Source organism: Protomyctophum parallelum (assembly GCF_964188405.1).
Source record: "Protomyctophum parallelum genome assembly, chromosome: 17".
Classification (NCBI taxonomy): Eukaryota; Metazoa; Chordata; class Actinopteri; order Myctophiformes; family Myctophidae; genus Protomyctophum; species Protomyctophum parallelum.
Genome location: NC_139719.1, coordinates 26,207,034 through 26,227,297, shown reverse-complemented (window position 1 = coordinate 26,227,297; position 20,264 = coordinate 26,207,034). Strand labels below are relative to the sequence as shown.

Here is a 20,264-nt window from a genome sequence, read left to right as displayed (position 1 = left end):
TATGGCCCATAGTCTTACACTGTCATTGTTATTACCTCTGTTGACAAATGTAGACTTTCATATGGCCCATATAGTCTTACACTGTCATTGTTATTACCTCTGTTGACAAATGTAGACTTCCATATGGCCCATATAGTCTTACACTGTCATTGTTATTACTTGCGCAAGAAGAGCGCGCAAGTAATGTTTTCGCCCGGTCTCCTCCGTCGTGACAGCTGTTCCGCCATTCGATGTTTATGCAGAAAAACATCAAATCTGTGCCTGTTTTGCTGGGACCAAATGACCACAAATGACCATATCTCTTACGTCATCATTTAGAGCTAGTCATACGTATACTATATACATAATCAGTAAAAATAAAATAGCAAATTGTGCCTGATCTGCTGGGACCAGAGTACGTGGTGTGTATATGTATGACTAGCTCTTAAGTGAAAAAATGAAGGTCTTATGAGCCAATGAAAATTGCTGTTTTGTGAAAATTCTTCTTTTGCCCACATACATGCAGCGTCACCATCATATGCTTATGAAACTTTACAGTATGGTAGAGGGTCATGCCAAATGCAACTGAAACCAGCCTTATTCCAATTGTCTATAGCATTTCTTTTTAAATGAAACCTTTGAACAGGCATAACTCATGCCTCTTTTGGCCAAAACTCATGGCAATTGTTTCAACATGTTCTTTGACTCATGGGGAACACATCTGTCACTTTGACTAGTAATAAGCTCTGTCCTCAGATATTTCGCCATTTTAAGTAAAGTAAAAGGACGACAATATTGTACGGTGTATTTCAAACAATAAGAACTTGTATACTTAAGGAAGGCACTTAGTTACTGACTGCAGCCAATGACTAGACCATGCACTAGCTGTACCAATTGCTATAGGCCTAGTATAGTGCACAGGGTTGATTAATGGTCTTAACTCAAAATATACACATTATGTATACACAAGTATATATTTTTGCATTTACTGACTCTTGCACTTTTGTTGTTTCTGCATTTTTGTAATATCATACATTGTGAATAATGGCAACCAATTACCCACTGGAGATATCTGCAACAACTTTGACAGAAGGTTTCTGTTAAACACATTTTTCACCCTCCTAATTTGGGGAAAGTCACTATAGCTCAGGCAACAAATGGGCAACAGGCAACAAATGCAATAAATCTTGAGGGGCATTTGTCACATATTTGGCAGAAAGTGAGCAAAAATTTAAGATTTACAAGCTCATGACTTTGGTGTGTCATGAACTTGTAAATTGTCTATTTTTGCTATTGAACAGTGCTGAAGTAGCTTACTTTAGAGCCTATAGGATTTAATTGGTTCAAATATTTGGAGTCATGACGTGAACTGGTTTAGTTTCCTGTTCTTGTAAACGGAACACTCACTTGAGACCAGAGACAAAGACATACACTACAATACTGAGTTGAACATTTGAGGATGATACCAAAAAATACAAACTTTTTATTGTTTGTTCTTGTAGCCTAATGAATACAATACAGAAATAAATAAATAACATATTGGTTGAATAAATGTGCTGTGTTGCTTTTATTCTATTACTGTGTTCATAGAACAATACCTAAAGACAGTGCAGTAGCCTATATATGAATGTGGTGAGCTTGAACAGTCTGCCAAACACATAATTAACACCTGTCCCCTGTGCAGTCCATCTAAAAACAATCTGTTTTGGGAGATGATACCCAAAACCAGGAGATGATACCCAAAACCAGGACACACATGATTGTTAAAAACACTGAATGATTATGCTGTTTACAACTGATTGTGTCCAGATGCTTTAGCTCAGTTGGTAGAGCTATAGACCTAGAATGCCTGTGATCATTTAATTATACTTCGTAAATTTTCATGTATCAGAGGCATAGAACGGTCTGCTTAACTTCTGTTCGGGTTCCAAATTGGCGGCCTAAATGTGATAAATGCTACGTTTGTACTCACCCATTAAATAATTCCAAAGACGTGGTGTGAAAAATGGCCCCCCTCTCCAGGCGAGGGGGGCCGGAACAATCGATGAACTGATTTTACAAATACGTCCTGTTTACCGCAGACGTCATCACCAATTGACCAGGGAAACACAAAAGTTTGCAGTCACACAATTGGCAGGTGGTGTGATTAATTACCCAGCACCTATCGCAAAGCACCTGCCAATTGTGTGACCGCAAACTTTTGTGTTTCCCTGGTCAATTGGTGATGACGTCTGCGGTAAATTTGTAAAATCAGTTAATCGATTGTTCCGGCCTCTTGAAAAAGTGGAGATAATTCACTAAATACGCGTTTTGTGCCAGAACTTTCACATGGATATAAAACTAGAGGACCATTTTTCACACCACGTCTTTGGAATTATTTAATGGGTGAGTACAAACGGAGCATTCATCACATTTATGTTAAAGTTCTACCAGAAATCAAGGAGGGTGTTCTATGGCTCTTGTATGTGAAATACTATACTGTATGTAACAAGCGCCGTTCTAGGGCTAGTAGAGCTCTTGCCTTTGGAGTGGACCACAGGGTCATGGGTTTAAATTTGGGCACTGCCAACTCAGTGTATGAGTCGAAATGTAGTAAAAGTAGGCTACAATAGTATTGGTATCAAAATGTAGAAAGAACTCATGCAGAATGTCCCATTTCACAAGTTTTTATGTATAAAACATATTTTGAAAATAGGAGATCTACAAGCTTGTGTAACACATTGTAAGCTTGCACATTGGCTTTTCAACTGGCTGCGTTGTATAGGCTACACTCTACAGGGCTGTATAAAAGAGAGACAGCGAGTTCCTGTGAAAGACACTTTGAGACCCACAGCTGAAGTATTATCTGAAGTGTCATTAGAGCTTTGATCGATCTTTCCTTCAATAGCTCCCCCTGCTGGCCATGTGATGTGTTCAGGGCCCTGGAGTAGAGAAGATAGAGGGTGTAAAAAGTCATTGAAATGAATGACAGTTCATGTCATTGTATCTGATGAAGCTTGTGTGCTCACTAATCATCTGTTTCAGCAAATAAATCTTTGGCATTTTAAGGAATGTCCAGCAAGCAGGACACAGGACAGCAGGACATTTCAACACTGTAAAATATGTCGGATGATGACATTTCTAAAACCTGTCGTTTCTGTAAAGAAACAATTTATCATAGGGCGTCACCGAGTTGAAACGGCGCTGATTGGCCATGACTATAGTCACCAGACCCAAATTGCCCAGAACACATTTTTTAATGGCCGTGGCTAGTGATCCAGGCTAATAAATATTGGCTTATTTTGGAATAACTATAAAAGCTTGTGATGATCAATGTATGAATTCAGAGAATGGTTGATAAGACAGTTTTCTTGAGAGATTAAATTAAAAACTGAATAAAAGATACTAAATAATAAGAGTATGGTGTTTGCATTACCTGAACAAATCAGGGCTAATCTGTCAAAGGAAGAAGTAGACAACCTTGTTCCACACTCCCTCAGTGAAGTCTCAGAATTAACACAGTCCCGGCTAATCCACCATACTCTCTGAAATGAGTCACGTTTGTTTGTTTTGCGAACGCGGCGGCCACATCGCAGCTCTCTACACACTACAGCTGAGAGCCGGTCCAAGTCATATCCAGTTGGTTGTGCTGGTCTCCACTCTCCCTGGTATTTTATCTCCAGTGTACCATTACAGCGACTGGATCCTCCCACCAACCTGATATCATCAGGCTCTAGACAGAGACGAGAGAGTAAGCAGTAAATCGTAATATTACTTCCATTTTAAATAAAACAATAATCCAACCAATGACTATAGTTTGCCTTTTACCTGAGCAGGTGACTCCAACAGCCTTGTCAAGAGAGCAGGTGTTTCTAGTTGAGGCTGATGTTCCACAGTTAAGGAGAGCAGACTCACTGCCTTTACACTTGAACTCTTTGGCTAACATTGGAACGTTTGATTCACCATAGAGCGCACCCTGGAGGACTGAGAGTGCCCCACAGCCAAGTTCCCCACAGACCACCTCTGCATCCTTCTGGTCAAAGTCACCTTCGCACACTGAGACCCACGACTGATCGGACTTCACCTCTACTCTGCCTGAACACAAACTAGTCCCATTCACCAACCTCACAGACTCTGCAGAGAAGGAAGGGAGGATAGAGAAGAACATAAGAAAATAAATCATCATTTTCCTCAGTCCTCACTATAGTCCACATCTAACAGCTTGCAGAGGCTTAGGCCAGAATGCTTGATCCTTGATGACTATTTATATGTATTATCGTGTTGTTCTTGTAAATTGTAAATTATAAGTATCCTCTTTCTGTGATTACAGCCCAGTACCTATAGGACATCACACAATGTCACATCCCTTCCCTGTACTTAAAACTCAATCACTGCCAAGGACTTATTTAACGTATTTTTCATGATGTCCTACACTGCCAAGGACGTTTTTAACGTCTTTTAAACATTTATTAAAAAAATATATATATATATATATATATATATATATATGTTGGCGGTTAGGGACTATCGGCACCCCCTGCTGGCCAGGAATGAGTTTTAATAGGATGTGTGAACACCCAAAAAACACCCTGGACCAGAGCCGGATTAATCATAGGCCGCTAGGTGCAGCTGCACCGAGGCACTTGGCAAGGAGGGGCACCTTGGCAAAATAAATATGTTTTTTTAGGGGCGCTCCTCCTATATACAGCTTTTGTCCCCACACGTCTCAAGATTTGCCATTGACAATGAAAGGGGAATTCAGGTCAAATGTCCGCTAAATCTCGTCCCCACACGTCTCATATATTTTAGTAACAACAGTAGCCTACTGCTCTTTTGTTTGTGGATTTTTAAATAAAAATCCAATCATATTCTGTTTGCATTCATGTAATTTATTTGTACTAATGTTACACATTAGTCTATAGCTCTGGTTCATAGCCCTAATGCTTTGATTCTGCCCTGCATTAATGCAGGGCAGAATCAAAGCATTAGGGCTACTAGAATGGTGCCTGTGGGGCCTCTACATCGGTGCCCTTTGGGCACTGGCCTACTTGAAACGATGCAAGTTGGAATGCATGCCCCACCCAGAAATTATGCGTTGGAGCCTCTACAGCAGTGCCCGTTGGGCACTGGCCTACATGGAATGATGCAAGTTGGAATGCATGCCCCACCCAGATATTATGTCTGTCTGCCTTTTTTGCCCATGGAGTTCTTTGTAAGGCATGCCCAAATATGGAGTGTTGTGAGGTCAGAACAGGCCAGCTCCATATATGGATGATGGGCAGGGGCCCGGTCCAGAGCCCGGGCAGAGGCTTGTTGGCGCGGTTCTGGACAACCGTGTGTCCGACCGACTCGACACCGGGCACTGCACCCCCTGCTGTGGTGTGGAACGTGTGTCGAATGTGGGGCTGCCAAGTTATAGAATAATCTGACAACTCACATCTTCAGGTTAGGTCTAGCACTCCTCTTTCCTTGTGTCCCTTGTCATTTTTTTCTTTTATGATACTAGTACAGACCTATGTTAGCTACTTGTTCACATGTTCTGTTATATAGATTTAGATTGTTTCTTTGCAGCACTATATTGTTCTTTATGGTATTTACCCTGTTGTCTATAGAGTCGCTCTGGATAAGAGAGTCAAATTCAAAATGCCAAATAAATCATACAAAGCACTAAGATAGAGAGAATCACAGACACATCTATGATCATAGATACCATAGATGGGTGGGAAAAAAGACAAGTAATTGTTCATGTTACCTGAACAGATCAGCTCTAGCCTATCACTGGATCTTTCATGATGGAGTTTTCCACACTCACTCAGTTTAGACTCAGAACCAACACAGGAAGATATAAATGTCCATACAGAGGCATCTGGACCATTAGTCCCTTCTGTTGAAACAGTAGAGCCGCAGTCCAGCTGTCTACACACTACAGCCGATCTCTTCGGGTTCCAGAAGTAATCAACCACTGGTCTCCACTCTCCCTGGTATTTGATCTCCAGTGTACCAGTACAGTGACTGGTTCCTCCCACCAACCTGATATCATCAGACTCTGTGCAGAGACAAGAGAGTAAGCCATAAAAAATATTAGTTTGTAATAAAATAGAGCGATATTACTTCATTATAAAATAATAATCTGAACCTGAAGTTTAGAATGTATTTTACCTGAGCAAGTGAGTCCAACAGCCTTGTCGGGTGAGCAGGTGTTTCCAGTTGAGCCTGAGGTTCCACAGTCCATGAGAGCAGGCTCACTGCCTTTACACTGGAAATCTTTGGTCGACATTGGCCCTTTCGCTTCTCCATAGAGCGCCCCCTGGAGGACCGAAGGAGGCCCACAGCCTAACTCCTTACAGACCACCTCTGCATCCTGCTGGTCAAAGTCACCTTCACACACTGAGACCCACGATTGATCAGACTTCACCTCCACTCTGCCTGAACACAAACTACCGGTAGTCCCATTCACCAACCTCAAAGACTCTGGAGAGAGAGAGGGAGAGAGAGAGAGAGAGAGAGAGAGAGAGAGAGAGAGAGAGAGAGAGAGAGTTTCAAAGAGCATTTTTACAAACACAGTCACAGAGACACCCTACTATGTCCACTTGGTAGGCTACCTTAAATTAGGCCTCAAGCATATCAAAGTGGAGGTTCTTGGAATTATAAAGGTTGAGGATCACTGGTCTAGATAGATTGAAGAAGAGACTGTAAAGGCATGTCATTATTAAAGTCATGGTTTGTGTTACCTGAACAGGTCACCTTCAGTCTGCCAAATGAAGTATCGGACTGCTTTTCTCCACACTCTGTCAGTGAAGACTCAGATCCATCACAGAGCAGATCTGACTCAGATCTAAGCCACCATACAGGTTGAATTGGAGCATCCGTAATGGTTTCCGTTAAGACAGCAGACCCACAGTCCAGCTGTCTGCACACTACGTTTGATGACTTCTGGGTCCATTCGAACCAACCAACCACTGGTCTCCACTTGCCCATGTGTTTCAACTCGACTGTACCAGAACAGTGACTGGATCCTCCCACCAACCTGACATCGCCAGACACTGTGAAATTACATTTTCATACAAGCTCATTTGCACTTTCAAGAAGAACAACACATATTTATGAAATGAAATGCTTAGCAGCAGAAGATATTGGCAGACTTTCCCCCTTTTGGCCTGACTAAACAAATTTGTAATCAATTGAGCAAACAAAACCATTTACAATATTATTTTTCATACAATACAATACAACTGGGAGCACCATTGTGTACTTAGTCAGTGACATGTGTGTGTACAATTCTAAACAGCTGACTATCAACAATCCCGGATGGCATATAATTAATGGACCGACACATCTCATCTTTCTAAAATGACAGTGACCGTTCTTGATTCAAGGCAAGCAAGTCAAACTAAAGCAATACTGTATGATAGTTTAGGGTCAAAGTAAAGAAATATGAATTATATAAGAAATAAGAAATATTTCATTTCATTATTATTATTAAGGGACAGAGCCTGAAGGGCCTATGGGTCCCTGATTGTATTTGTATGTTTCTTCTTCTTCTTCTCCTTCATTTTCTTCCGCCATAAATTGCAGTTCTGACTTAAAGACCCAAAACTCAGACTGTAGTCCTGACACTAAATAGATGTATATGTACGGCCTCTTGTCCCAGTCCACACAGAGTTAGAGTTGACCTGGAGGTTGAAACAACACAGGAGGTTCAGCCTGATAATATATTGACCTTGAGAGCACAATGTCATTGAATATCATATAGGCTACAATGTTTGTCGGATCTCTGCTCTGTGCCTTGTTGTGCCATGCAAATATTTGTAGTATTGCAAATGCAAATATGCAAATATTTGTATGATGATATTGCTGGGTTCCTTTTGGGACTTGGAAGGATCAAAGCTAGTCAGTGGCTGACTATTTCTTCTCATCAAAGATGAACAGTTTATCACTGAGGTCACTCATGTTTACAGTAATTTGGACTCTTTTGGCCTGACTAAACAATTTGTAATCAATTGAGCAAACAAAACCGTTTGCAGTGTGCTTATCCATTAAAGCTTGTGTTTATTGTGAACTATTCATACAATATAAGGCTAGGAGCACCATTGTATAGCTACTTATAGGCAGTGGCAAGTATACAATTCCAAACAACTGAATCTAAATCTACAGTTGATTTAGTCGACTAAAATTCATTTTGACCAGCCGAGATGGCGTTGAAATGCCTGATTTATACTCAGCTATGTAACGATATATATAGAAGATCTACAAGCTTGTAGATAGCTATTTTCGGAGAGTGACACATGCACACAAACAAGTATAAGATAGTTCTACTGGATCTCTTCTACACTAGTCTCTAACATTTGAATCTGGTTTTCCTCAATGAAAAAAGGTCATCAAAGTTTTAGTCGACGAAAGACAGTTTAGGATGCAACACAAATGGATGGTGATGTCCAATGAGACTGTAACCTAATTAAAATGCGTGGTGGAAAAAAAACTCCTTTGTTAACTGTGCAAACTTGTGTTTTGCTTTTGTATGTTGCGGGGAAATGCTGGAAGCAAACATGAAAAGTCCATAGACTTGTGCTTTAGTGGTGTTGCTAACAGTCTGTCACTATCATCAGCCTCCACGAAACTTGAATGCATTGTGTTATTGTATGAAACAAAATTAATTTCAAGTTGTATTTATATCGGCCACATAGACTTGGCTGGCAAATGATTTCCATCTTAAGTGCCCTAAACAAACATTAAATCCCATAGACTTGGCCCCTCAAAAATGTATGGGTTTCACCTTGCACAACATATTTTCATATAGGGCTCCTCCACATGCGGGATTCTTGACATGATTGATGATGATGAATGTTTGAGAACTAGCGATCCAATATCTGCTCTGTAAATGAGAATGCATGGTCTTACCTTCTGCACTTGTCAGGTTCAGAGCAAGCAGCCATATGAAGAGGAGCCAGCTCTGCGTTAACACATGCATCTTGTTCTTCATTAGACAGCTGCAGTGCACTGTGGATTTTAAAATGAGACATTTATTTACTAAACTGTTCTAGTCCCTCCCCCACATGAATGTGGAGTGAGTGAGTGAGTTAGTGAGTGAGTTAGTGAGTGAGTGAGTGAGTGAGTGAGTGGTTATGAACAGTGGTGGAAAGTAAAGTATATTTACTTAAGTAATGCACTTAATATGTTTTGATTTTGTACTTTACTTGCATATTTCCAATTACCAATACTTTTATTTCTATTCCACTACATCAAATAATATCAAATATTGTAGTTTTACTCCACTATAATTATTTGACAACTTTAGTTTACTAGTTACTTTGTAGATTTTGATATTATTACAAAACATACATTAACCACTTCAACCGTATATACATTTTGGCCATTTGAAAATAGCCGATCTACAAGCTCAGGATGCGACGCAAAAGCTTTCAAAAGATTTGTATACATTTGAAGACTTGAAATTGGACATTCTGCATACCGACTACTTTCACTTTTCACAACCTCAGCTGTTTCATACTTTCACATTACATTATACATTCATATACACAAACAACTTGAATTTACAAGAATTCACACCAAAAAAACAAAACAACAACAAGGAAATAAAATAAATAAAAAGTATATGGCGAGGAAAAAGCAACAGAGCGTCAACAACACTGGGAAATGAGCAATATTGAGGACAGAAATGACTGGAGATGGAGGAAAGCGTATGAGTACACCGGAAGGTCTGGGGAGAAGTGTATTTGGTGAGTTGTTACTCGGGATTCCGAAACTTGCTACCTCATTAGTAGAGGCAGTACAGGACTCCACCTTTTACTAAATATGTTTGGTTGAAGCCTCAGGGCATAAGTAATTTGTTCCATCTGGTAAATGTCCCATATTCTTTCCACCCACATACTATGTTGGCGGGGCTGGTTTTAGCCATTTAATTGTAATGCATTTGATGGCCGCTGTAAGCAGCACATGCAATAAATATATTTTGGCTCTACCCTCCAGACCTTCCGGTAACATTCCTAACAACATTACTATGGGATCCTCTGGGATGTTTTGACCGAAAACTTCTGTTAGTGCTTCAGAAACCTCTCTCCAGAATAGTCTCAATTTGGGGCATGTCCAAAATATATGAGTATGATTCTACTTTCACATTTTGATGCCAATACTTGGCATCAGTAGAAAGTACATTTAGAATTCCGGACTTTTACTCACAGACAGACTATTTCTACATTACAGTATTACTTAAGTAAAACATGCGAGTACTTTTTCCACCACTGGTTATGAAACATGAGGAAATCAACGGTTTGGATTGGCTGCCTGATGGGAGTGCAATGTTGTGACACACAGATGGGGGTAGAGGAAATTGTAGAACCAAACCGACCAACCAGGGCTCCAAGTTGGGGGTGTGGCCCTCTGCCAAGTAAGTTCATCATAGTTCAGTTAGGATTTGACGATGTCAAACGTAAAATTTAGTCTCTCCAACTTAAAAATGCTTCTGATTGATTATAGCCGTAACTTTTGAACTTTTTTGTGATTATGAAATGACTACTGCAGATTCTGATTACATAAAAGGTTGATGTAGGCTACTTCAAACATTATAGGCATATAGGCATATTATTGATATATTATTGAAACTGATTTTGGGGAATAACTGAGAAACTTAAAATTTATTATTTACATTATACACATCATGTATGCTTCTATGATAGCTGCCATACAATACCAGCCCTTATTCATTCTCGCGTCCTGCAACATTAGCCCACATGCGCAATTGCTGGTGTAGCTAGCAGATGAAATGTATACTCACTAGAAGACTTTCTCTGGCTGTGCACATGTCAGGATTAAACACTTTTTGGTGTCGCACGTGATTGCATTTGGTCATTGGTAGGTTATATCCACAGTTCTGTAGCACCCACAATTCATTATTAATTAATATTAATTCAATCTTAAACTGATATCATGTAAGTTAACTGTGACATCAGTATTTGGATGTTGTCACTATAGCGTGACGCCACTACTGTGACGTCAGGCATGGAGACAGATAAATAGAAGGATCTTCAAGGACACCCCGGCAGCAGTGTTCATATAAGAGGTGACTGTTGACAGCTTCACAAGATAACATACGGTACATCAGATCTTTCTGAAGCTTCAACCAACATGTCCTCTGTGGGCAGTGACTTCCGGAGCCCGTTAAGAAAATTCAAACTGGTCTTTCTGGGTGAGCAGAGCGTCGGGAAGACATCTCTGATCACACGCTCCGTTAGCGACAAATTCGACAACACGTACCAGGCCACGATCGGCATCGACTTCCTGTCGAAGACGCTGCACCTGGACGAGCGGACGGTGCGGCTGCAGCTGTGGGACACGGCGGGACAGGAGCGCTTCAGGAGCCTCATCCCCAGCTACATCCGTGACTCCACCGTGGCCGTGGTGGTCTACGACATCACCGACGTCCAGTCCTTCAAGCAGACCACCAAGTGGGTCGACTACGTGAGGAGCGAGAGGGGAAGCGACGTCGTTGTCATGCTCGTGGGCAACAAGACGGACCTGGCGGATAAGAGGCAAGTCACCACCGAGGAGGGAGAGCAGAGGGCCAAGGAGCTGCGCGCCATGTTCACCGAGACCAGCGCCAAGACGGGTCATAACGACAAAGAGCTGTTCCGAAGCCTGGCGGCCGCCCTCCCCGGAGTGGAGAACATGCAGGAGACGAGCATGGAGGAAATGACCAACAATGTCAAATTGGACATGCCTCACATGTTGGACAAGCCACCGGATAACTCCTCCTGTTCCTGTTAATCCACCACAACCACACCGGAAGACATCATTCTCAACAAAGCCTGTTGGGTTGCCTCCTGTCGGGTAACCTCTGAGATTACTTCTGGATTAAATACCAACCATAGACTGTAAGAGACAATCCGAATAGCAACCGGAAACAAATGCTATTGGCTGCAACTGCAGCAAGGGCGTGTCGCGTGTCTTCACTCGGTAGAACCAGTAGAAGCATATACTTTATCATTTAAACACAATGTATGTTTAATGTCCGGCCAAAAGCTCATTCAATTTAATGGAGCTAAACTGCTTCTGCAGCCAGCAGAAGGGGAAATAAATAGAGATGAGCGAAAATGTATTAGAGCATGCTGATAATAACTTATTTGGCCTCAAATCCAGCGGAGCTTCCTTGCTGCATGTATGTGTAGTGATGCGCAGGAGTGGGGATTGACCGCCAGACCGACACACAACCTGCTGTGCCAATAGTGCTGGGCCCGGTTTTTTAGCTTGCTCGGTGCTACAATCACCCTCCCAGTCTTTGGAGCACTTCACGCCGTGGACCACTGCACGACGTCCCTCATGTCCCTCACGCAAGGATCCCAGATTGTAGTGTTGCACAGGATGTGGTTTTCAAAAGGAACAAAATGTCTCAAGGAGGTTAACAAGGATGATGTTCTAATTTGGGATTCATTCAATTATGAGCCTCACTAAGCACACTTTCAAAAGAAGGAACCACAAGCAGCTTCGTCATGGCAGACCCACCACCCGCGGGAATAACCGATGGGCCGGTGCGCTGCCAGACGGATAGCAGTGAGAGGTTTTAGAATAGATGGTCAGACCTGGGCAACAGAGGCTGACTTTGGGGGGCGTGGAGTGTACTAGGCTGGATGGAAAGTAGTCTCAGCTTGTTTGTGTGGGAGGTGGAACGCTACCAAATAGATCTGGTCGGGCTTAATTCCACACTCCACAGTCCACACCACACATAGGTGGACTGGAGTTCTGGAGTTTAAGCTTTGAATAATGAACTTGAATGAACAAGAAGACTTGAATTGCAAAACAAAAAAGAGAAAGTCGTGAACAAAAAGCATGCGGCCGTAATAATTAACAATAGATGATGAAAACACGGTACACTACCGGTCGACACAAGAAAGCAGTGCAGTAACAAACTTGATTCAACACCGGCTTGTTTTGTTTTTTGTTAGCTTTTTACTTTTTGGTTCAATTGCTTGTGATTATGCTTGTGGCATTCAGCTTAGACAGTTTTCATTAGGAAATAAATCACGTCATTTCACTTAACACATTAAATCCGGGACAGTATTTTTTTAATCTGTCCACTTTTTGTGTATACCAAATTTGTGATGATATGATTGGCTGACAATGTGATGTATGATGATAGGAGCTGATGAGCCTGATGATAAGAGTGCCTGCCCCTCACTTGTAGAAAGGCAGAAACTTTTCGTGTTAACAGGTTTGAAAATTGACCCATTTTTAAATAAATTAAGCCTAGGTATAGTGACAGGTTACATCATTATGGATCCATCACAGATCTAACATACCATACCAGTCGATTTGGAGAATCCCTAAATTCCGAAGACAACTGATCCACAGCTGGACTTAATCTCTTAAATGGCTTAATAGCAGATAGCCTATGTTGTTTTTCAATCAATTATACACCTTACACCTTCCTAAGACGTGACAAAAACTAAAACAAAGTCTCTCATGGAGTGTGTAAATTTATAGGAAATAACACATATTTTGGGTAGTTCTATAATGAGAAACGTGAAATTAAAGACTCCAGGAACCATAGTCAAATTCATCCCCGGGGCCAGAGCGGGCGACATCGAAACCAATCTGAAACGCAACTACGCAAAAAAGGAACATTAGTAAATGAAATCATATCAGACAATTGTCTTGATCTATTTTGTCTGACTGAAACGTGGCTGGGTGAGCAAGAATATGTCAGTTTAAATACAGCCACCCCACCAAGTCACACCAATGCACATATACCCAGAGACAATGGTAAAATTGGAGGTGGAGTTGCTGCCATCTTCAATTCAAGCCTAACAATTAGTCCTAGGGCCAGAGCTACATACAAATCATTTGAAAGCTTGATTCTCAACCTTTCACACCCAAGCTGGAAATCAATACAGCTGCTGATAGTCATTACAGTGTACCGCCTACACACAATTTCTATCCGAATTTTCTGAATTTCTATCAAGTCTAGTCCTCGAGTCTAATAAAATCATCTTAATTGGTGATCTAAATATTCACGCGGACATAGGAACTGATAGCCTGAATAGAGCGTTCATCTCATTGATTGATTCAATCGGTTTCTCTCAGTGTGTAGACAAACCTACTCACATTCTCAACCATACCCTTGACCTCATTCTGGTTACAATAGAGCACCTCACAGTTTTTCCACAAAATCGTGACCTCTCTGATCATTATCTGATCACCTTCGATTTTACATTGATCAATTATACACCACTGGACAAAATGTCCTTGGCAGAAGTATATCTGAGAGCGCTGTAAATAAATTCAAGGAAATAGTTCCATCAGCCATCAACTCAGTATATTTCAACAAAATAGAGGACCTCCACACATATAGTCCTCCTCAACTCGATCAACTTGTTGATAGTGTCACATGCTCATTTCAAATTACACTTGACTCTGTTGCTCCCCTGAAAAGGAAGGTAATAAAGCAACAAAGGCTAGCCCCATGGTACAACTCGGAAACTAGAAACCTCAAGCAAACGTCTCGCAAACTTGAAAAAAAATGGCGCTCAACCAAACAGAAAGAATCATGTATAGTCTGGCAGAATAGCCTCAAAATATACAAAAAGGCTCTCGACACGGCCAGAGCCACCTATTATTCATCCCTGATAGAGGAAAACAAAAGTAACCCAAAGTTTATTTTTGATACTAGACAAAAAGCTGTGATTCCACTGATCCACGTATTCCTACAACTCTCAATAGTAATGATTTCATGAGGTTCTTCAATGGCAAAATAGAAACTATCAGAGATCAAATTGATCTACAACTACTCTCGGCTCCCACTGGACTGCCCCCAAATATGGTGGTCTCAGAGATGGCCGCACACCCAAATATATATATGGATAGTTTCTCTGCAATCGAGCTCTCTGATTTCACTTCAATGATATCTTCCTCAAAATCAACGATACCCTGGATCCAGTTCCGACTAGATTACTCAAAGAGGTCCTGCCTCCGGTTGGTACATGCCTACTCAATATGATCAATATGTCCTTGGTGACAGGCCACGTGCCACAATCTTTTAAGGTAGCGGTAATCAAACCTCTACTCAAAAAGCCTACTCTTGATGCAGGCATTCTAGCTAACTATAGACCTATATCGAACCTTCCATTTCTCTCCAAAATTCTCGAGAAAGCAGTCGCCAAACAGTTATGTGACTTTTTACATAACAACAATTTATTAGAAGGCTTTCAGTCAGGCTTCAGAGCTAACCATAGCACTGAGACGGCATTGCTGAGAGTTACAAATGACCTCCTGACTGCAGCAGATAATAACCTCCTCTCCGTGCTGGTGTTGCTGGACCTTAGTGCTGCATTTGACACTATGGACCACCACATTCTGCTACAGAGACTGGAGCATCTGGTTGGCATCAGGGGTACCGCACTGAAATGGTTCGAGTCCTATCTGTCTGATCGATTTCAGTTTGTAAATGTCAATGATGGCTCCTCAACACGTGAAAAGGACCTATACTTTTCTCCTTATATATGCTCCCTCTGGGTAACATCATCAGGGAACACTCTATACATTTCCATTGTTACGCGTACGACACTCAACTATATCTATCGATGAAACCGAACGAAACGGACCAATTAGTCAAACTTCAAGCATGGCTTAAAGACATAAAGAGTTTGATGACCCGTAATTACCTACTCCTCAACTCTGACAAAACGGAAGTTATCGTGATCGGCCCTAAGCCCCTAAGAGACAAGCTAGCCGATGAGAACTTTTCCCTAAATGGCATTACCTTGGCCTCCAAGGCCACTGTAAAGAATCTGGGAGTTACCTTTGATCAAGATATGTCTTTCACATCTCACATCAAACAAATCTCAAAGACTGCCTTTTTTCACCTGCGAAATATTGCAAATGTTAGGCACATCCTGTCCAAAAATGACGCAGAAAAACTTGTCCACGCATTTGTTACCTCAAGGCTGGACTACTGCAACTCGCTATTATCAGGCTGCCCAGGTAAGTCTCTGAAAAGCCTACAGCTAGTTCAAAACGCTGCGGCGCGTGTGCTGACAGGTACCAGAAGAAGAGACCATATCACTCCTTCACTGGCCTCCCTACACTGGCTCCCGGTCAAACACAGAATATAGTTCAAAATTCTTCTCCTCACCTACAAAGCTCTCAATGGTCAGGCACCACAATATCTCAAAGATCTCATTGATCCCTACAAACCAAATAGAACACCAGTGCGTCTACAGTATGCAAAAATGCTTACTGTCCCAACAATATCAAAAGTTACAATAGGAGGCAGGGCGTTTAGGTCCCAGGCACCTCAGCTGTGGAACCTTCTCCCGGCTTCGGTCCGTGGGGCTGACACGCTCTGCACATTCAAGACTAGGTTGAAAACCTTTCTCTACGACAAAGCCTATAGCTAGACCTGTCTCCAAGTCTAGCTGGATACTATGGTTGTACATTGTTGTGTGGGTCTGTCTCCCAGCAGTACTTGTAATATACACTATATAGGCTCCAGTAAGGCCTGCCACTAATCCAACATCCGGGGAATCTCTCCCCGGAGTCTCTTTTCGTCCTCCCCGTCGCAGTTCTGTGGACCTCTAATATTAACCCCCAACTGACTGCCGAGTGTGACCGTGGATCAGGCCTCTTCATGGAGCCCACCAGAAGTGTGACCCGGACCCGGCCTCACAGAGCTCGACCTCGACCAGATGTGGACCAGACCCCTCCACGGAGCCCACCTGTCTATTTCTGTCTATTTCTCTCTGTCTATCTCTCTCTCCCTCTACCCCCCCCCCCCCGACACGGTCGAGGCAGATGGCCGCCCACCCTAGAGTCGGGTTCTGCCTGACGTTTCTCCCCTCCTAAAGGGGAGTTTTTCGTTACCATTGTCGCAAATTCGCAATATTGCTTGCTCTGGGTGGAACTTTGTTGGTTGTAAAGTGTCTTGAGACAACTTGTTGTGATTTGACACTATAATAAAATTGAATTGAATTGAATTGAATTGGGTGAACTACTCCTTTAATAGAATGTATGGCATCTGTCCCAAGCAGTGGTCATCAAACTACTTTACTCACAGGTAAATATACTTTAGTAAAACACGTGAGTACTTCTTAATTCCACCACTGCCTGGAGGTTGAAACAAAACAGGGGGTTCAGCCTGATTGTTGAACCAGCTGTGTGTGCCGTGGGGAAGCGTGCATGCATGTAGAGGTAGCTCCAAATGTCGCTTGCCCCCCAAGTGTGTCCAGTGGTGTCCGATAATAACATAATTGCGGTCGGGCTTTTCCACCACTGTAACATGCGATTACGGATATTTGGCTGTTCAAAGTAAGTGTTACGCGCGATAAAACCCTGGCAGTACGCTATTAATTAATGGCGGTGGATTAAGAGTTAACAAAGATGTCAACCCTATGGTGATTATGATTATGAAATTGTTTGGATCCACAAAGAGCCCTGTACAATGCAGAATATTTGGGTTGTAAGGCCAAATTTGTGTTCCAAATATCCGTACGGCAGTTACAATAACTAAATGCAAAAAAAAAATGCAACTTTGCTGTTGTTTGTTTGGACTCTCGCCTCTGACCAATCTGGTATGGTTGAACCTGTCAGGGATTTAAATCCCCCACCAGCATCACCCTCAGGCGCTGAGTCACTGAAGCCCCTCCACCACGACAAGGTCACAGCACAAGGAGAGGAGTTGGCCCTGGAAAGGACCGTTTTTCCGTTCATTTCTTTCTTCTATTATTATCTATCTACCATTCATTGTGAGTCTCTCAATTGGCTTTTCCCGGTAATCTATGTGTGCATGCCGGCTTTGCCACTGTCACACTATTATACGTCATAGACTGGCTTCCAAGTAGCCTTCGATCTCCATCAGTGGAACGCATCTCTGCAAAGCCGGGTGGAACTCTATATTTGGGCCAGTCTATGTCAGTCATCTATGACATAACTTCGACACATAACTTAATTTTTTGTGCAAGGTTTCAGCCAGATACGACCATGCCATTTGATATTTTATAGGTACTGGTACTACAAACAAAAACAATATTGTGGAAGTATGCACAAGAAACTTGCCACATGCCTTTGGCCTGGTGTTTGGAGACTATATGACTGTTTCATTACTTTACCTGCTCATCAGTTTCAACAATTTATCCTCGAGCTAAGCATCATCCTCTTCCTGAAGTCTGAAACGGGAAGCATACTATCATCCGACAGAGCATTGCTCCGAAGGAGCAATGCTCCGAGGTGCGCTGCGGGTCGGGAGAGGGTTGCGGTTAGGTTTAGGTGTCTGCCCGGGGGAGGTTAGGGTGAGGGAGGAGGTAGGTTGTCGTTCGGACCAATGCTCCGTCGGATGAAAGGCATGCACTCGTCTGAAACGTCTTCTTCCAGGTTGAGCCCTTCTCTCCATCATGGTTGGAGGTCATAAGGAAACAGCCGTATCCCGATGAAGGTCTTCTCTTTGGGGCACTGGTGGGGACAGCAGGTAAGGTCATGTCTTCCTGGTGGAGCCATTCTCTCTATAGGCTGGGGGGGGGTTGCAGGTAATTGAACACAAATCCATACAACTCCAGTCATCCTGATGGAAGGGGCCTGGCTACTTTTTTCCACAGGGATCACATTCGATTTGGTACTTCTTTTTGGCACTAATGAGAATAATCTGCTTGACCTACTGGCAGTGCGCACAAGAAATCTGGCTCTATCAGTACCGCGGTGTTGAAGGCCATAAAACATGCCGTTATGGGCAGACGGGAGGGGAAGACCGGGGACATTAACGGGGACAATGGCTTCACCCTTTAGCTGGTGTCCATCATGTCATTGTTGTATGCATCCAACTGGGCATCAAGTTTCTTTTTGGAAAGACCTTGCTGTGCCCACTGGCCCCTGCGGCGCTGTGACCTCGACATATTCTGCACGCCTTCAAAGCTGCTGAAACGATTCCACCGCATGCCTCCATGTTTGCTCGGACCCTGCATGGGTGGCCGCCGCTGTCTCTCAAACTGTGGGCCGGATATGTGCAAGGGCCGCCCATCGAGTGTCATGCGGTCATACTTTGTTCTGGCGTCCAGGGCATCTTCCCTCAGCTCGAAGTGCACATCTGCGACGCCTAGACTCTTTCCGTGTCGGTCATATTGAACGGCAGCCTTCTTCACCGTGCCAACGGTAGAGAAGAGATCCATTATGTCTGAATTACTGACATCCCAGTGGAGGTTTGAGACAAGGAGCTTGCCTCCGGTTTCCAGGCCGCCGGTCCAGCCACCGCCGCCTCCGCCAGCACTGGCGTTGAAGTCATCGTGGCGATGCCACCTGGGCCTTCCGTGCGGCGGCGCTCTGCCTCGGCCACGGTACCTTGGGGGGCCAGATCCTCCTCTGGTGGGTCCTCCAAAATGATGAACACCACCTGGGACGCTGCCGCCTGTGCCGCCACGACCTCCGCGACCTCTTCCCTTACCGCCTCCTCCTCCTCCCCCCGGCTGCTGCTGTCTGTCCTGTTTGATAATGTCGGCTAAGGACATATCCATTTTATCTTCGGCGGCCGTCATTATGCCTGCAGTCCCAAAAAAACAAATGCAAAAACCTTTTTAAGTGAAATACAAAAGCATTCACTGTAGCAGTGGTTCTTTGATGCAATCTGGCACACTTGTCTTGCTAAAGTGTGACAGCTGGCCTGGACAAAACAACAGTAGAGAAGGTAGTGGTCCTCAGAGTGTGAAATGTGAAATGAACTCTAGCTCGACCAAGCTTTTATAATCGTTGACGTGATGTCGACGTGATGTCAGAGTTAGCTCTGCCTTTGCATTACGATTGGCTGAGAGGCGTCGCCGTCAATGCTTCCAAATATAGAAACAATTTACTATACCTCAATCCTGACGCCTAGTGAGGCTAGTTATTGTCAAATCCATCACATTCTTATAATAATATACTATAATAAAAATCACACCCATGTGAAGTAAGGGGCGCTCTTATCATCATACATCATCTCATTCCGGCCAAACACAATTTACGGAGATACTTTATGGGGATAACTGATATATTAAAGTCTGACGTCATAGACTCTACCCTGGAGGTCCATATATGGAGAAAACTGGTGTATTCAAGTCTGACATCATAGACTCCATCCTGGAACTCCATATATGGAGAAAACTGGTGTATTCAAGTCTGACATCATAGACTCCATCCTGGAACTCCATATATGGAGATAACTGACACATCCAGGTCTCAGTCTGACATCATAGACTATCTTTGGGCATGACGTGTTTACAACACATGTCAGACACAACAGAAACCGTTAGGCATGCAGAAACCGTTAGGCATGCACACGC

General features: G+C 42.9%; 3 protein-coding genes across 3 annotated transcripts; 1 reads left to right on the top strand and 2 right to left on the bottom strand.

Annotated features, from left to right (window-relative positions):
* Positions 1–2,493: 2,493 nt before the first annotated feature.
* Positions 2,494–6,824, bottom strand: LOC310874908 (scavenger receptor cysteine-rich type 1 protein M130-like). Its single transcript, XM_083787827.1, has 6 exons — positions 6,690–6,824; positions 6,118–6,429; positions 5,711–6,004; positions 3,787–4,092; positions 3,395–3,691; positions 2,494–2,900 (listed from the first exon to the last, which is right to left on the bottom strand). The coding sequence occupies exons 2-6, from the start codon at positions 6,233–6,235 to the stop codon at positions 2,893–2,895; spliced, it is 1,023 nt and encodes a 340-aa protein (XP_083643953.1). The 5' UTR covers positions 6,236–6,429; positions 6,690–6,824; the 3' UTR covers positions 2,494–2,892.
* Positions 6,825–11,100: 4,276 nt separating this feature from the next.
* Positions 11,101–11,739, top strand: LOC310874667 (ras-related protein Rab-6B-like; the record flags this gene model as incomplete). Its single annotated transcript, XM_083787528.1, has 1 exon — positions 11,101–11,739. The coding sequence occupies one exon, from the start codon at positions 11,101–11,103 to the stop codon at positions 11,737–11,739; it is 639 nt and encodes a 212-aa protein (XP_083643654.1).
* Positions 11,740–18,737: 6,998 nt separating this feature from the next.
* On the bottom strand, positions 18,738–19,484 carry LOC310874666 (aly/REF export factor 2-like; the record flags this gene model as incomplete). Its single annotated transcript, XM_083787527.1, has 1 exon — positions 18,738–19,484. One exon carries the CDS (start codon positions 19,482–19,484, stop codon positions 18,738–18,740), a length of 747 nt encoding a protein of 248 aa, XP_083643653.1.
* Between the last annotated feature and the right edge of the window lie 780 nt (positions 19,485–20,264).

Bases quoted from the DNA above. Each gene is read 5' to 3' on its own strand.
- LOC310874908 (XM_083787827.1), bottom strand. From the start codon at position 6,235: ATGTCGACCAAAGATTTCCAGTGTAAAGGCAGTGAGCCTGCTCTCATG. The intron at 6,005-6,117 runs GTAAAATACATT...GTCTCTGCACAG, and splicing joins TGTTGGACTCACTTGCTCAG to AGTCTGATGATATCAGGTTG. The intron at 4,093-5,710 runs GTAACATGAACA...CCTTCTCTGCAG, and splicing joins GCTAGAGCTGATCTGTTCAG to AGTCTGTGAGGTTGGTGAAT.